Source organism: Mus musculus, chromosome 8, assembly GCF_000001635.26.
Source record: "Mus musculus strain C57BL/6J chromosome 8, GRCm38.p6 C57BL/6J".
Lineage (NCBI taxonomy): Eukaryota > Metazoa > Chordata > Mammalia > Rodentia > Muridae > Mus > Mus musculus.
The window spans coordinates 4,351,564-4,368,046 of NC_000074.6; the positions used below are offsets into that span (position 1 = coordinate 4,351,564).

The 16,483-nt window shown below is 45.0% G+C and overlaps 1 protein-coding gene across 7 annotated transcripts in view; it reads left to right on the forward strand.

The window, feature by feature from the left end:
- Ccl25 (chemokine (C-C motif) ligand 25) overlaps window positions 1-8,457 on the forward strand; it is a 34,816-nt gene extending 26,359 nt beyond the window's left edge. For 4 of the 7 annotated variants that reach the window (NR_033527.1, XM_006508736.4, XM_011242043.3 and 1 more), the window contains 4 exons: window positions 2,320-2,437; window positions 2,528-2,640; window positions 6,030-6,126; window positions 7,919-8,457. Coding sequence is in view for 6 of the 7 variants with exons in the window: in XM_006508736.4 (XP_006508799.1) it covers window positions 2,320-2,437; window positions 2,528-2,640; window positions 6,030-6,126; window positions 7,919-7,952 (362 nt within the window). In the remaining variant the exon portion in view is untranslated. The remainder of the gene's footprint in view (window positions 1-2,319; window positions 2,438-2,527; window positions 2,641-6,029; window positions 6,127-7,918) is intronic. The other 3 variants (XM_030243364.1, XM_011242045.3, XM_011242044.3) reach the window with 2 other exon arrangements.
- The last annotated feature ends 8,026 nt before the right edge of the window (window positions 8,458-16,483 follow it).

Consider the following 16,483-nt stretch of genomic DNA (forward strand, 5'->3'; position numbering starts at 1 on the left):
TGAGTGCTGAAATGAAAGGCATGTGCCACACATGTGGCCTTTAAATTTTTTTAATTAAAAAAAATTTTGACAGGGTTTTCCTGTATAGCCTTGGCTATGCTGGAACACACTCTGTAGACCAGGCTAGCCTTGAACTCAGAGATCTGCCTGCCTCTGCCTTCTGAATGTTGGGATTAAAAGTGTATACTGCTACATCTAGCTAATTTTTATATTTTTAAATTGAGATAGGGTCTCATATATCTCAGGCTGGTCTCCAACTAGCTTCCTAGCTGAGGATGATTTTGAAATTCTGATCTGCCTGCCTCTACTTCCCAGGTGCGAGGATTCTAGGAATGTACTACCGCACTCAGTTTATGAACTTCTGGGGATCCAAGCCAGTGCCTCATGGAAGCTAGGCAAACACTTTGCCAATAGTCCTAGTACCATCTAGGTGCTTTGAGACAGGTTTCATGTAGCTCAGACTGGCTTCAAACTCCTTATCCTCTGTCCCAGCTGGGCTTAAAGATACACATGTGCCTCAATGTCTGGATAACCACTTTTAGGAAATTAGGGCTGTACTGGTTGTGCCCCAGGTGTGCACCTGTTCTCTACCTCAGAGCAGAAATAGAAGGGACTTTGGGCTGTTTCTTTGCCTACCTACACTCTATAGTTCCTGCCAGTGCCCTGATATCAAGAGCTGAGAACAAGCCAGGAAGCTTTCTTTCCAAGGCAGCCTGGTGACCTCTGTATCTAGAAGGTGGTGTGTGTGTGTCTGTCTGTCTGTGTGCACACACATGCATGCACGCACACACAAACATGCATGTATGCTCACATCTGTGGTTATCCTGCTAGTGATGTACACCTGGAATCAAGTGTGTGACTGGCTTGTCAGGTTACAGGTACCTTTTTGTGATTTATTTTGGAGAATTTCATATGTGCAAATATGTTTTGATCAAATCCATTCCCTATTCCCCTCTCCCCCAATATCACCTCATCCCCCACCACTTTCCTCATCCAGTTTCATGATCTGTCATCTACTAGAACATTGATGGTCTTTCAGGGATTATATCCCTGAAGAAAACTGAGCCTCTCTTAGCAGCCACCGGTTTCCAGTAGCTCTTCAGCCAGGGTTAAGACTTAGTGTGCTCTGTCTTTGGAGAGCTTTGGGGGCCCCCTTCTAGGAATTTGGCAGGAATTTGACTTTGGGCTAGGACAAGAAAGTAGGCACAAGATGAATACAGCTGAGAAATGTGATCTTTGTATATTGATGGGTCTTGTTAAGACTCTGAATATAGGCCGGGCGTGGTGGTGCACGCCTTTAATCCCAGCACTCGGGAGGCAGAGGCAGGTGGATTTCTGAGTTCGAGGCCAGCCTGGTCTACAAAGTGAGTTCCAGGACAGCTGGGGCTACACAGAGAAACCCTGTCTTGAAAAAACAAAAACAAGCAAACAAACAAAAAAGACTCTGAATATAGTAACCAAGGGGCCTTTGTTTGTGCTTTGTTTGTTCCTTAACTATCTGTTTATGCCTTGTTTGCTCCTTGACTATTTTGTTTATGCTTTAGGACTGACCATATTCTTTGCATGTACCTAGAATGATAGAAAAGCAGACTGGAAAAAAATGAACCAGCTTTAGCTTCAGAACTGGCTGGGGTCATGTTATAGTGTTGTCTAATTGTCTTTTTCTTTTCAGTCCTCCCTCCCTCTTGGAGACCTGCTGACTGACTGAGCTGGCTTGGTCAGCTACCCATCCACCCTTGTTTGGATTCTAGCTGTCTTAATCTTGGGTGGGTCTGTGCACTCATTACAGTGCAGTGGCCTTCTCATGCCCAGCAACTATTCTTTCCCTGAGGATGTCTACTTCCTCCAAGTCTTACAGTTTTTCTGCCCCCACTCTTCTGAGATAATCCTTGAGCCTTGTGGCTAGGGAGTATAATATAGATGTCTCATTTATAGCTGGGAATTCCAGAGTCTCTTTTCCTGAAAGTTGATCATTTGTGGGTCTCTGGGATAACTGCCATCTACTACAAAAGGAAGCTTCTCTGATGAGGGTATAACCTATGAGCTATACATAAAAATGGAGTGGAGAGTTTATTACTATGTCCTTTTATTAGGTATTAGACTCTAGCTTAGACCTTATGACTCGTGTGTGTGTGTGTGTGTGTGTGTGTGTGTGTGTGTGTTGTAGTTCTCAGGTACATGTGTGCACCTACATGCATGTGCCACATGTGTATAGATGTCAGAGGATAATTTGTGATTCGCTCCTACTATGTGGTTCCTGGGGATTGAATTTAGGAGGCAAGCACCTTTACCCACTGAGTCATCTCACTTGCTCTGTAGGTGCCTTTGAAGACTGCTGCCTGGGTTACCAGCACAGGATCAAATGGAATGTTCTCCGGCATGCTAGGAATTATCACCAGCAGGAAGTGAGTGGAAGCTGCAACCTACGTGCTGTGAGGTGAGCAGGACCTCCCTTTGCTGGGAGGGCATCATGCTTGCCTTAGATCCTCATGTCCTAACTTGGCACTCATCTTCCCACCTTCTGTAGATTCTACTTCCGCCAGAAAGTAGTGTGTGGGAATCCAGAGGACATGAATGTGAAGAGGGCGATGAGAATCTTGACAGCTAGGAAAAGGCTAGTCCACTGGAAGAGCGCCTCAGGTGGGTAAGGCCTCAGGCCAACATCTCAGGGAGAAAAACAGCGATTATATATTTCCTATGCTTTTTACTTTTTCTCCCTTTTAGCATTGTGCATTGAGTCCTTCAGCATTCTGGGTAAGTGTTCTACAACTAAGATACATCTCTAGGCCTTCCATTTTGTCTTTGGTGTGTGTGTGCTACATGCAAATGAGTTTGCAACAGTTGTGTTTATGACGGTTGTTTTATTCAGGGTTTCTTTTTCTTTCTCTTCTTTTTCTTTTTTTTTTTTTTTTTTTTTTTTTTTTTTGCGAGACAGGGTTTCTCTGTGTAGCCCTGGCTGTACTGGAACTCACTCTGTAGACCAGGCTGGCCTCAAACTCAGAAATCCGCTTGCCTCTGCCTCCCAAGTGCTGGGATTAAGGGGTGAGCCACCACTGCCTGGCCCCAGAATTCTTTAGTCTAAGGCTAAGGCCTCCTGGGGTCCAACTGCTCCCATCTACATTAGCATGTCTATTGTTGCAAACTCCCTGGGCCCCTGACTCTTAACATATTTTTGCTCCCTCTTCCACAATGTTTCCTGAGCCTTAGGTGCAGGGTTTATAGATGTGTCCACTGGGACTAGGCACAACTCTGCCTTTTGTTTAGTTTAGCCTTCTGGAGTGGTTGCTGTTGCACCAAGAAGTGTTCTTAGTGAGAACTGCACTTATCTGTGGGTAACAAATGTTTAGAATGTCATTAGGGATGGTGCTGGCTTAGGAGAGTGGTGGTTGTAGGGTCTTTTCCAAGAGCCATGACTTTGCTGGGTTTCCAGTACCAGGCATGATGTTGCTCTTTTTTTTTTTTTTAAAGATTTATTTTTATTTATTATATGTAAGTACACTGTAGCTGTCTTCAGACACTCCAGAAGAGGGCGTCAGATCTTGTTACAGATGGTTGTGAGCCACCATGTGGTTGCTGGGATTTGAACTCTGGACCTTCGGAAGAGCAGTCGGGTGCTCTTACCCACTGAGCCATCTCACCAGCCCGATGTTGCTCTTTTTGAGAAGTTCTAAAGTCCAATTAAAGAACTGTTGGTTACCACCAAGAAGTGTGTCACTACTGCATACATCATGCCTTTGGGCTATCATGCCTGGCTGGTCCTTGTGGTTCATAGGTGTTGGCCTGGATAGGGTTGTTGGAACCTCGCATGGTGCCATGAAACACACCTGTTTTGTACAGGGCATGAGGGTCAAGCTCAGGTGATGAAGCTTACAGAAAAACCAATTCTCTCCAGGCCTATCTTGTTTTTTATTTCTTTGCTTTTGGTTTGTTGTTGTTGTTTTGAGACAATGTAGCCCTGACACTCATTATGTAGAACAGGTTGGCCTTGAACTCAAGAGAAATCTGCCCACTCTGCTTCCCAAGTGCTGGAATTAAAGGTGTGTGCCCGCACACCTGCCTCCACTTTGTTTTCTGAGACCACGCCTCTTACTGGGATGGGAGGGTTTCCAATTAGGCTCGTTGGTCAGTGAACTCAAGACCTTGGCTTCGTGTCTCGTCAGTGCTGGGCTTACAAATTACTACCACACCTGGGTTCTACATGGACGCTAGGGACGGAGCTCGGGTCCTCAGGCTTTTATGATAAGCACTTTACCAACTTCGCTCTCTCTCCCCGTACATCCTTGTTTTAACTACTGACTTAAGTTTTTCTCCAGGGGCTAAGAAGACAGCTCACCTGTTAAAGTGCTTAATGTCCAAGTACGAAGTTTGTATCCTAAGAAATCCATATAAACCCTGGGTGGCTGTGGTGGTTTTCCTGAATTTCTAGCCTCGGAGCATGGAGACATGTGTTTCACATAATAAACTGTCAGCTCTGGGTTTAACTGAGAGATCCTTCCTCAGTGAAAAAGGTCAAAGAACAATTGAGGATAATTTCTGATTCCGCGTGCACATGTGCACATATGAAATGAGCCCACACACGTGAGAAACAATGTATGCACACACATGCACACTGTGTTACAGCTCAGAGCAGAGACGTATCCTGGCAATTAGTCACACTACACAACAAACCTCAAACAAGAAATTTATTGAAAAAGACACAGGAGGGAGGGTGGCTTCCTCGACAGTCTTGTGTGAGAAGGAGCTGGGCAGGGGACAGGCTTATATAGGGTTTCTAAGAGCTGAGGCAGAGGTTTCCAGAATGACCTGTGATTGGTGGGAATCTTGTGGTCTGATCTCGGGGGCCAGCTCAGGCATTGAGGAGATTCCTTATTTATTTATTTATTTATTTAATCTTTTTTTGGAAAAGTTTTTATAACGTATTATTTATTTATTTTATGTATACAAGTATACTGTGGCTATCCTCAAACACACCAGAGGAGGGCATTGGATCCCATTATAAATGTTTGTGAGCCACATGCATCAAAATATAACTTGAGGAATCAATGAGTTCTACTGGGGTTACTTACAGAAATAGGGGTGAGGAGTTAACTTACAAAGGCAGAAATGACTAAACATACCTTCATCAAAACGCACCCCGCTTTTTTCTTGGATCAAGAAAGCTGAAAAACAGGAGTACACTGGATACCCTGCAGGCAGCTAAACAAGCTGGAGAGTGTCTCATCCAGGAGGCTTGGCTGGTCTGGGGCGAACTTGCTTAGCTAAATTTGAATGTTTTGAAGTAGTCTTTCCTGCTTATATACCTTTGGGAATGGAGTGGCAGGGTGCATCTGATCAGTTTCAGGGTCTTTCTGAAGCTATTCAATTGTTTACTTCCTGAACCTAATGAATTTCCTAATGTGTTTCACCTCCGCTCAGCATATCCTGTTGTTTCACCTCCCTGCAAGTTGTGTCTTAATAGCTTTCATCTAAGATGGCTTTAAGCTCAGAAGAAACTGCCACAAAAGGTGTCCTTATGTAACCCTGGCTGGTTATGAGCTGGCTATGAGCACAAACTGGCTCAAACTTTATCACACTGATTCAGCCCTGTGCTGGGGCTACAGCTTTATAGCACCATGCCTAGCTGTTAGAATTCTTTTATTAAAAAATAATCACTTACCTGGGCGTGGTGGCGCACACCTTTAATCCTAGCACTCGGGAGGCAGAGGCAGGCGGATTTTTGAGTTCGAGGCCAGCCTGGTCTACAAAGTGAGTTCCAGGACAGCCAGGGCTATACAGAGAAACCCTGTCTCAAAAAAGCAAAAAAAAATTTTAAAAATCACTTAAAATTAATTTATTTTAATTTTGTGTATGCATGCTTGTTTTTAAGTGTGTGTACCATTCTTCTGGTCTGGTGCCGGTGAAGGCCAGAAGAGGGCATCAGAAGGTATTCAACCCTAGTCCGCTGTAAGAGTAGCAAGTAATCTTAACCACTGAGCCATCTCTACAACTCCCATTGGAACACATGTCTTTTTCTCTCTACTTTTCAACAGACTCTCAGACTGAAAGGAAGAAGTCAAACCATATGAAGTCCAAGGTGGAGAACCCCAACAGTACAAGCGTGAGGAGTGCCACCCTAGGTCATCCCAGGTAAAGACTCTTGAGCACGGGGCCTTCTTCCACCAATCACTTTGCTGACAGGGATTTACTCTTAGGAACAGGGGCCTTACCCGGGACTTTGGTCATACCCTGAACTTCCTAGGTGGCTGTTCATCCCTCTACCTGGTGTAGGGAGCATCAATAAAGCCAAATGTGAAACATGATCTACTATCAGCAAACAGAAAGTGTCTTCTCATACCACTTACTATTTGCTCTCTCTCCCTTCCCTTCCCTTCTCTCCCCCCCTCCCCGTTTTCTGTTTTCCATTCTTCCCTTTAAAAAAATGTTTACATTGATTGACCATTGCATGTGTGTGTGTTTATAGCTGGTCTTTGCTACTTTTGGGTTCTTCTCCCACCCTTTATCCCTGGCTTCCAATTTCACCTATCACTAGATAGAGAGAAAGAAGATAGAGGGGAGAGAGAAATAGAGATCTCTGAATCTAATTTCTTTCCTTTTGTTTCTTCTTTGAGCACAACTACTAACAAACTGGAACCAATTTCCCTAAACGACCAATAACCAACCTCACTTCTAAGGGCCCTAGCATTTATATATCCTCTAAAAAGTTCCAAGAATTCCAGAGGTCACCCAATCACAGAACTATCTACAGCTGGCAAAACTGTGCCTCTGCTAGAGCATACAACAATCTGAAGCAGCCTCACACATATATCTGGGATTAAAACAAAAGCACATTCTTGTATTTCTGTGCTTTTAAACCAGAATTGCCACAGTGTGCGCGTGCGTGTGCATGTGTGTGTGTGTGTGTGTGTGTGTGCGCGCGTGCGTGTGCGTGTGTGTGTGACCGTGTTTCCAGTTGGAAGTCAGAGGACAATTTTCAGGAGTCAGTTCTCACTTTCTACAATGTAGGTTTCTGCTGGAACTCAGGTTGTTAGCCTTGGTGGCAAATGCTGAATCATCTTGCCTCCTTCCCCTCTCCTTTCTTCCTTTTTTTTTCATTTTCCTCCTCCTCCTCTTCCTCTTCCTCCATTCCTTTCTGTTTTTTTTTCCCCAACCAGAGTCTCATGTACCTCAGGCTGGCCCAGACTCCCTATGTAGCCAAGGATGCCCCTGAACTTCTGATTTCCTGTCTTTATCAACCAAGTGCTGTGGTCACAGGCATGTACTACCATGCTGGTTCACGCAGTGCTAGGGGATGGAACACCATGCTAGGCAAGCACTCTACCAACTGAGCCACACTTCTAGCCTCTTCTTTCTCCCTTACCCCTTTTCGACTTTCTTTCCTTCATCCCTCTCTCCCTCCCTCTTATCCCTCTCTTTCTTTCTGCAATAATAAGGCTTGAACCCAAGACCTTATAAAACGAGGCTAGCACTCTACTGCTGACCTACATCCCCAGCCTTTTTATAATTTGTATTTTGAGGTAAGGTCTCACTAAGTTGCCCACTTTGGCTTTGAATAAACTCTGTAGCTGTGGCTGGATCTTTAGCTCCTTTTACCTTAACCTCTAAAATACATGCCATCATGCTTGGCTTCAATGTAACACAGACACATATTTAGTGTGTGTGCATTTGTGTGAGAGTGCATGAGTGCATGCCACCGTGAGCAAGTGGAGGCTAGAGGCCACTTTTGGGAATTGCTTCCTTCTTCTCAGTATATGGGTCTCAATAGTCAACCATCTGACACCATCTACGTGCAAATTACACGTGATTCCAAAGGTTAAGGGTACAGCCATATGAAACTGATCCCATTGAACACTCAAACTCTCAGAGCCCCAGTTTTCCCATTTGCAGAAGGGGAACAGTACTAGCATTGTTTATTTCACAGGATGGTGATGATGCCCAGAAAGACCAACAATTAAGTTAATTACTCAGAGTAAGCACCAGCTGGAGGATGGGAGGAGTCTGCTGAAGTGCCGTCTTCTAGGCATGCCAGTGCCAATGAACTCACTGAAGCTACAGTTTCCTGTACAAGACCAGACCCACCAACGTCTCAGCATGTATGAGGAAGGAACTACTGCGCTAAAGGCCCTCCCACTCACCAAGGAGCTATTGGCTATTGATGATTGCTGAGGGAAGGGAGTAATTTTTTTTCTCTTTCTGAAGTGTGACTTGAGTAAATTGCCCATAGTTCAGTATATAATCCCCAACCTGTGCTCAGGCAAGCAACCCTAATTAAATGCAATAGCCACATACAAAAGAAAAGGATATGAATAGTTTGGTAGGAGGGGCTTGTTAGGAAGAAGACATTAACAGGAGAGAGAGGAACGAGAGGATAGTGAGTGTGTGAGAGTGCCTACACATGTGAAATGGTCAAAGAATTAAAAAATAAAAACTTAAAAAGCTATTAAAAAGTAATGACTGACAGTGATGTCTAGTGTGCAGTATGCCATCAGGGGATTAGTGCCTATACTTCTGACTTACCTGTTATATATCAGGGTTCCTGTGACACCCACCAGCCACCCGCTTTATTTAGCCATCTTTGCTAAGTCATCATTTATCAACACTCCAGGAAGCACTGTCCTTATATTTCTTGATTATTCTCTAGGATGTTACAAAGGCTATGGATGATCTAGAATTGGTGTTGCTCAAGAAGTTTAAGGTAGGGTAATCACATGCTTGAGGCCAGCCTGGGCCACATCGTTAGTGTGAAGCTAGCCTGGGATACAAAGCAAGACCCTGTCTCAAAAACAAACAAACATTAAACCAAAAGGGGACTGAGGAGATGACTCAGGGATAAAGAGTGCAATGCAAGTGTGAGGATATGAGTGTGTTTGTAATCCTAGAACTCCCATAGTAAGATGGTGGAAACAGGAGAGCCACTGGAAGCAGCAGTGAACAAGAGACCCCGTTTCAAGCAAGGTGTAAAGTGAAGGTTGATACCTGAGTTTGTCCTGTGACCTCCATGTGCATCCTGTAGGGAGGTGCCTTAAAATTCAGAAAGTTAGTGGTTCACATGTGTCAGGAAGTCCCTGAAACTTACCAGATGAACAAGGTCCCTCCCTGCAAAGGTTTTACAAGCAGCAGTGAGTACTACTAGAAGAAGAGACAGCCAGAATTGCACACAGCTTTTGTAAGTAGGCACTTAGGCCAGGATGGGCTATCAGGGATGCAGCTGCCTTTCCGTCACACATGTTCCTGTAAGTAACCCCAGTACTTACTGGTTTGTCAAGACTGACTTTGGTGGTGGTGTTACTCTGATCTGAGATGAGTAGGGGTTTGTTTACAACTCCCCGGGGAAAGTGTCACGGATCAGGGATGCACTATCTTCATGGCACACATATGTGTTTGTCAATCTGGAAACTCTTTGAACTTCACAGTTAAATATTTTTATGGCAGTGTTTCCACACAGCATGATTGATTATTAACTTCATCTTCAACCTTTCTGCCCTATTTGGATCTTAAGGAGTGGAACAGAAATCTAATCAATGGCTCACTTTTCCTTATGACCAGCCTTGACACACTCAGGAAAGTCAGTGCCATGCAGGAAACGCAAGGTCTTTGAAGCTTTGTGGTAGGATTTGGGGCCAAAGACCAACTGTAAGAGCAAAAGCTGCTGCTAGGGGCCAGGGGCGTGGTTCATTTAACAGTTCATCTCTAGAGGTGAAGGTAGGAAGATCAGAAGTTCAAGGTCCTCTTTAACTATACTGCAAAAAAAAAAAAAAGCTTTTATGATTCTTTGTGAATTTCCTGTCAGATACCCCAATCCCACTCATCTCTCCATCCCCTTGTATCTGCCTTTGCAACCTCCTTCTCAAAAGAAAATAACAACAAACAATCAAAAACATCTTGCTGTAGAAGCTGTAGTGTGACACCCTGTGTCATACAGTATACCTTTTTATCCACACACCTTTACTTGCAAATGATCATTGCAATGAGCCATTGTTCTGTTCTGAAGTCTCTAGCTTTTGCTACACTATCAAGACTGGATCCTCAAAGGGACGCTTTCCAGATATCCTGTTGTCCCATGTCATGGAGATCCTGAAGCACTGCTCTAGTTAGTTCACCAATGCTGCATCTGACATGAGCCAGAGCCAGCTCCCCTGCTCTCATGTCCATCGGGCTGGCTTACCCATGCCCTTGCCACCAGGGCCAGCTCTACTGTGCTGCCCAGGTGAGGTGCAGGATCTGCTCTTCTGAGTACTACAGCTAGTGAGGAGCAGGCCAGTTCTCCCACTCTCATGACCCCAGGGCCAGCTATTCTGCTTGCCAAAGGTAGTGAGGGGACAATTTCTCCTTCACCCATGTCTCTCACTACATGGCATATGTCATGTGGGACCCCCACTCTCGAAAGTGCTACAGCCAGTGAGGGGGTGGGGCCAGCTCTGCATAGCCCTTGGTAGCAGCCCAGACCAGGGATGCCTGCATGGCCTTTGGTGTTAATATGGACATCTACATAGACCTCTGCTGCTGCATATCCATGGATCTCAGAGACAGCATGGGTCAGGATTTCAACATGGCCTCATGTGGCATTGCAGCCTACTCATATCAAGCTGTCCCTTACATGTTCAGATCATCCTCTCTTCATAGTGCTCAAACCATTCTGTTTCTTTCTCGCTAGTCTCCTCACCCAATACTTGCACATCACAGTGGCTCACGAGGCAGTAGGCCACATGGTGGGTAAGAGCTCTGGGGTCTTCAGATTTTGTCCAACCCAAAGATTCCAAAGGAAATAAATCTTTGGTCAAAGTCAAACACAGCAGACAAAAACTGCAATTCAACCTAAAGTCCTCTAGTCTTAGGTTGAACCTCCAACACAGGCAACTAGAGGGATTAGCCAACTATGAGAAGTAAACACAGCGGGCCATGTAAGTCAATTGTGGGTCTCCATCCTGCAGGTATTGCTTTTTCCTGGGCTAGAGTGCAGCTCTGGGAGTCACAGTGACTCACATAGTGGTCAGTTTTCTCAAAGGAAGAGGGCATAGGCCCACTGGCACTAGTGTTTGCTATTGATGGACAGTGTAATTTACCATTTCCCAAAGGGCAAGAATAGCAACCACCTTTGTGTTTCCACTTTTGCCTTACTTCATAGCACACAAACTGCTCGGCTTCTCTTCATCTTCCATTTTCCCACCATCTATTTGCTTGCTTCTTTCTCTCCCATCTACTTACTCCACCACCTACTTCCTGCAATGCAGCCTCCCCCTCTCCCCCTGAAATCTGGGTAAAGGCTGCAGTGTTGGCAGTTGATATCTTGGTACTTCCCTGTGCTCTGCACTCTGTGGGAACTGGACCAACTATACAGGGTTTTGTTGTTGTTGTTTTGGATTTTGGAGGAATGTGTGGGTTTAATTTTTGTTCTTTGGTTGCTTTGTTGTTGTTGTTCTTGGGCTAGAATCCAAGCCTTTTGTGCACCTCAAAGTGATTTTAAATCATCACTGTATCATTGAGCCATCCCCAGCCCTCAGTTCAAATCTATTTTTTTTCCTTGTTGAGAGAGAGTCTCATGTATGTCAGGCTGGCCTTATGCTCACTGTGCAGTTGAAGATGATGTTGAATCTCTGATCCTCTTGCCTTCACCTCCTGAGTGCCAAGATTGTATTTCTGCACTAACATGCTCAGTTTATACAGTGCTGGGGATGGAACCATCATTCCTGCCCCTGGTGTGTTTTACGTGTGTGTGTGTGTGTGTGTACATGTGTGTATGTATACCATGGATGTTGCTCTTCAGGACACTATCTGCCTTTTTTGTTTGTTTCTTTTAAAAATATACTTTATTAATTCTTTGAGAGTTCCATACAAATATACAATGTATTTTGATCATGTTCACTACTGACTCTTCCCTTTAACTCCTCCAAGACCCACTTTCTTGACCACCCACCTCAACATCCTCTTCTCATTTTCCTTTTTTTTTTTTTTAATTGTTATTTCCTGAGGACAGAGACAGACAGGCATATCTCTATGAGTGTAAGGCCAGTCTGGTCTACATATCAAGTTCCAGGCCTTCCAGGGCTGTATAATGAGACCGTCTCAAAAACTAACTAACTAACTAACTAACTAACTAACTAACTAACTAACTAAAACAACAGCAACACACCACTATTGCTGGTGGCAGTTGCACATACTTTTAATCCCAGCAAGGCAGAGGCAGAGGTAGGAAGATCTCTGTGAGTTTGAGGCTAGCCTGGTCTCTATACTGAGTTCCAGGGTAGCAAGGTATACACAGAGAAACCTTGTCTCAAAAAAATTTATTAAATTTTAAAGTGTGTGTGTGTGGGGGTATATATGTCACAACACCCCTATAGAAGAAGTCAGTGGACAATTTTCAGGAGTCAGTTCTCTCCTTTCACCATGAGGCTCCTGGAGACCAAACTCAGGTCATCAAGCTTGGCACCAAGTGCCTTGTCCCTGACTCCTCCCCACTCCTTCTCTATGACCCAGGGATCACCAACTAGGTTAGAGTGGCTGGCCACTGAGCCCCAGGGATCTGCCTGTGCCTGTCTCCTCAGTGCTAGGATTACAGGTGCATGCCGCCATGCCTTGTGTTTTGTTTAATTTTTAAAGTGTGGGCTCTAGGGATCAAACTCACGTCCTCATGCTCATCTGGCAAGCACAACTGAGCCATCTTTCCAGCTCCTACTTTTTGTTTTTGAAACAGTGATTCTCTGTGCATAGGCTGGCCATCATCTTGAGATACTCCAGCCTCACGTTCCTGACATGTGTTTTACTGGGCAATGCACAGGAAAAGCTTGGACTGAATCCCATGTGAGTCCATCACATAAGGCTACATCTCTGAGCTAGCCTTCATAACAGATGGCTCCTGAGGGGCTGACCCCCTGTAAAGTTGGATGTGGCCTGACCTTGGACCGCTGCTTCCTCACTCTGTCCAGAAAATAGAATCCATAGTTTATGTAGTGCTGGATTTAGCCTGGGGCTTTGTGCATTCTAGACAAGCACTCTACAACTGAGTTGCACTAAGTGCTCTCTGTCCAAATCTTATTTGTTCCTTGTTGTTGCGGGGTAGTAATGATAGGTGTGTATAGTTTAGAACAAACTTAGCGAGTGGGTTTGTAGTGGTGAGTTTGGGCTCCAATGCTTTTGCTCCCTGCAGATCACATGCATGTACCCACCAGAAGCTATCTGGAGTCTGAAATGGAAAACACACACACATGTCAGTTAATTTTAAAATGTCTTGGCTACCTCAAAGGCTGGGCACTCCTAAATTTTCTTCTGCTACCCCAGGCCAAATCGGGGAAGTAACCAATGGCTACCCACTCAAATTCTCACATGGCTGATTGACTTTATCTCCTGCAGCTCCTATGTCCATCTGTCCATCCATCTTACAGTTGTCGCCTATCATCTCCCGCCACTTCATGGCGATCCTTTCTCCTCCCCACTGCATAATAGCCCGAGCAACTATAAGGGTCCCACCCTATCTACCTTTGCACAGCTATTGGCTGCTGACATCTTTATTGATAGATCAAAAAATCAATTGGGGATAAGGACCTTTAGCATTTGGAAACTCAGTCCAGATTGAATCAAAGCATTAGAACCAATCTCCAACGTGGGCTCTCTTCTTTCACTTTGAGATCTGGGGATGGACCTCATATAGTCTTGTATGGCAGACACTTTTATCTGCCAAACCATCTTGTAATTTTGCCAGCCCTTGGTCTAATTTTTTTAAGCCAGGGTCTCACTGAGTAGCCCTGGCTAAACTGGAATTTGCTATGTAGACCAGGGTGGTCTTGAACCTACAGAGATATGCTCACCTCTGTTTCTTTCCTCCTTTTCCGAGACAGGGTTTCTCTGTGTAGCCCTGGCTGTCCTGGAACTCACTCTGTAGACCAGGCTGGCCTTGAACTCAGAAATCCACCTGCCTCTGTCTCCCAAGTGCTGGGATTAAAGGCATGCACCACCACTGCCCTGCCTCACCTCTGTTTCTTAAGTGCTGGGACTAAAGGTATGGACACCACATCAGTCAAGGGCCAAATTTTTGTTTTGCTTTATTGAGACAGGGTTCTTCTGTGTAGCTCTGACTGCCCTGCCACTCTGTAGACTAGGCTGACCTCAAACTCACAGAGATCTGCCTGCCTCGTCCTCCAGAGTGCTGAGACTAAAGGGTTGTACCACCACTCTCAGCTGTAAAGGTAATTCTTGGGCAGTTTTCTATGCCAAGCCCCCTTGTTCTCAAATGACAGCTAGGCATTTCTACACTTGCTCTAGCCTGTTTTAGCTCCCAAATAAAGACACAGAGACCTGGTACTTTTATTAACAAGCTGCAAGACTAAGCTGGGCCAGTTTCGAGCAATTCTAACTGAATTAGGCTGCTAATACCTAGATAAATGCCCCACTACTTACTATGGTTTTGCTCTGGCTAGCTCTGGTCAATGTGTGTCCTCATGGCTGCTCTCTCATTGAGATTTCAGGGCAAATTCTCCCTCCTTATGGTCTCACTACACCTTCCTCTTCTCGAGGTATTCTCTCATTCTGGTTTGTCTAGGACCCCTCCCCCTACTGGGATTGGAAATTCTGCACTATTCTCTTTTGCCCAGCTAATTGGCTGATCAGCCCTTTATTAAACCAAGCAGGAGGTGATAGAGAAGAATGTTTACAAAGCACTTCATAAAAATAACAATACCAAAGTCTAGCCTGTGCTCAACTCCCTGTCTCTACAGGTACAGAAATCAGCACGTGAATAACACAACGCCAACCTTTACCCAGTGCACAAGGCTATCCTCCAACCCCCAGCTAAGGTCCAAATCTTAACCTCAGTGCCTGTGCTGAAGTTTTCTTTGTTTGTCTGTAACATGGGGGTCATTGTGCTTGCTGTGTCCAGATTCTAATGGATAAGCAGGATCTACATAACGGAAGAAGCTTTCTGCAGCCCTAATGGGTTGCCCAGAGGTCACTGGGTCAGACCTGGAGCAAGGATAGAGCTCTGGGGACAGGCACTAGAGACCTGAAGGTAAAGGTTCTGTTTCCATCAGTATTTGGGAATTGTGCTGTTTTGAACGAGAATGACCTTCCAAAGACTCAAAAAGTTGGTCCCTAGTTATAGAACTGTTTGGGAAGGATTAGGAGATATGGCCTTTGTGGAGGACATGTGTCACTGTGTCACTGGGGTCAGGTTTTGTGGTTTCAAAAGATTCAGCCTTTCTGAGTGTGTTCTCTGCCTCCTGCCTTCTCAGAAGTTCCTGCTGGCCTGACTTTGCTGTCAACACGGAATCTATTTTCCTATTTTAGTAAGTTGTTCTATTGTTGTGAAGACACACCATGACCACAGCACCTTTTTATCAGAGAACACATTTAACTGCGGTTTGCTTACAGTTTCAGAAGTTTAGCCCATTATCATCAGGATGGGGAGCATGGTGGCACATGGGCAGACATGGTGCTGGAGAAGAGCTGAGAGTTCTATATGTAGATCTGCAGGCAGCAGGAAGAGAGTGCCACTGGGCCTGGCTTGGGCTTTTAAATCCTTCAAGCTCCCCCCTCCCCTTGACAAATTTCCTCCAACAAGGCCACACCCACTTCAACAAGGCTACACCTCCTAATGCATCTCAAGTAGTGCCATTCCCTGTTGACTAAGCATTCAAATATATGAGCCCACAGGGCCACTCTCATTCAAACCAATACACCTCCCAAACCATAAATTCGAGAAGGTTGAAACAAGCAGCCTGGTCTACAAAGTGAGTTCAGGCCAGCCAGGGATACAGAAGTGAGGTCCTACGTAAAACAACAGGAGCAACAACAAATTCTTCTAAAAACTAAAAAGATCTAGGGATATAGATGGTTTGGGAGGTGTATTGGTTTGAATGAGAGTGGCCCTGTGGGCTCATATATTTGAATGCTTAGTCAACAGGGAATGGCACTACTTGAGATGCATTAGGAGGTGTAGCCTTGTTGAAGTGGGTGTGGCCTTGTTGAAGTGGGTGTGGCCTTGTTGGAGGAAATTTGTCAAGGGGAGGGGGGACCTTGAAGGATTCAGTGGTAGAATGCTAACCTAGGAACTCTAAGGTAAAACTGTGCTTGATTCCTGCCACCACCCAAAGAACAACACAGCAACATAAGCATACAGAAAAAAACCCAAAACCAAAACAAATGTTTTCTTTGTAGAGAGCACCCTTGGTGGTTTGGAGCCAACCTTCAGGACATAGAGTAATTCTGAACACACATGTAATCCTCACCACACTCCCACTCATCACAAAATTTTAGGCTCTAGCTCATGTAGTATGTGATCTCAGCAAGCTCCCATACATCCCCATACACAGAGACCTCAGTTTCCATATAATACTGCTTCCCTAAAATAGGCTTGCTGGGGCCAAATAAACTAGTGTTTGAGAGATGCACCCAAGCTGCCGAGAGAGCTCATGTTGTGATGCATATTCCAGGCACTGAGCCAGAGCCGGGCACGGTGATTGACAGCATAGCTGCCGGTACAGCTGCCCGATCCGAT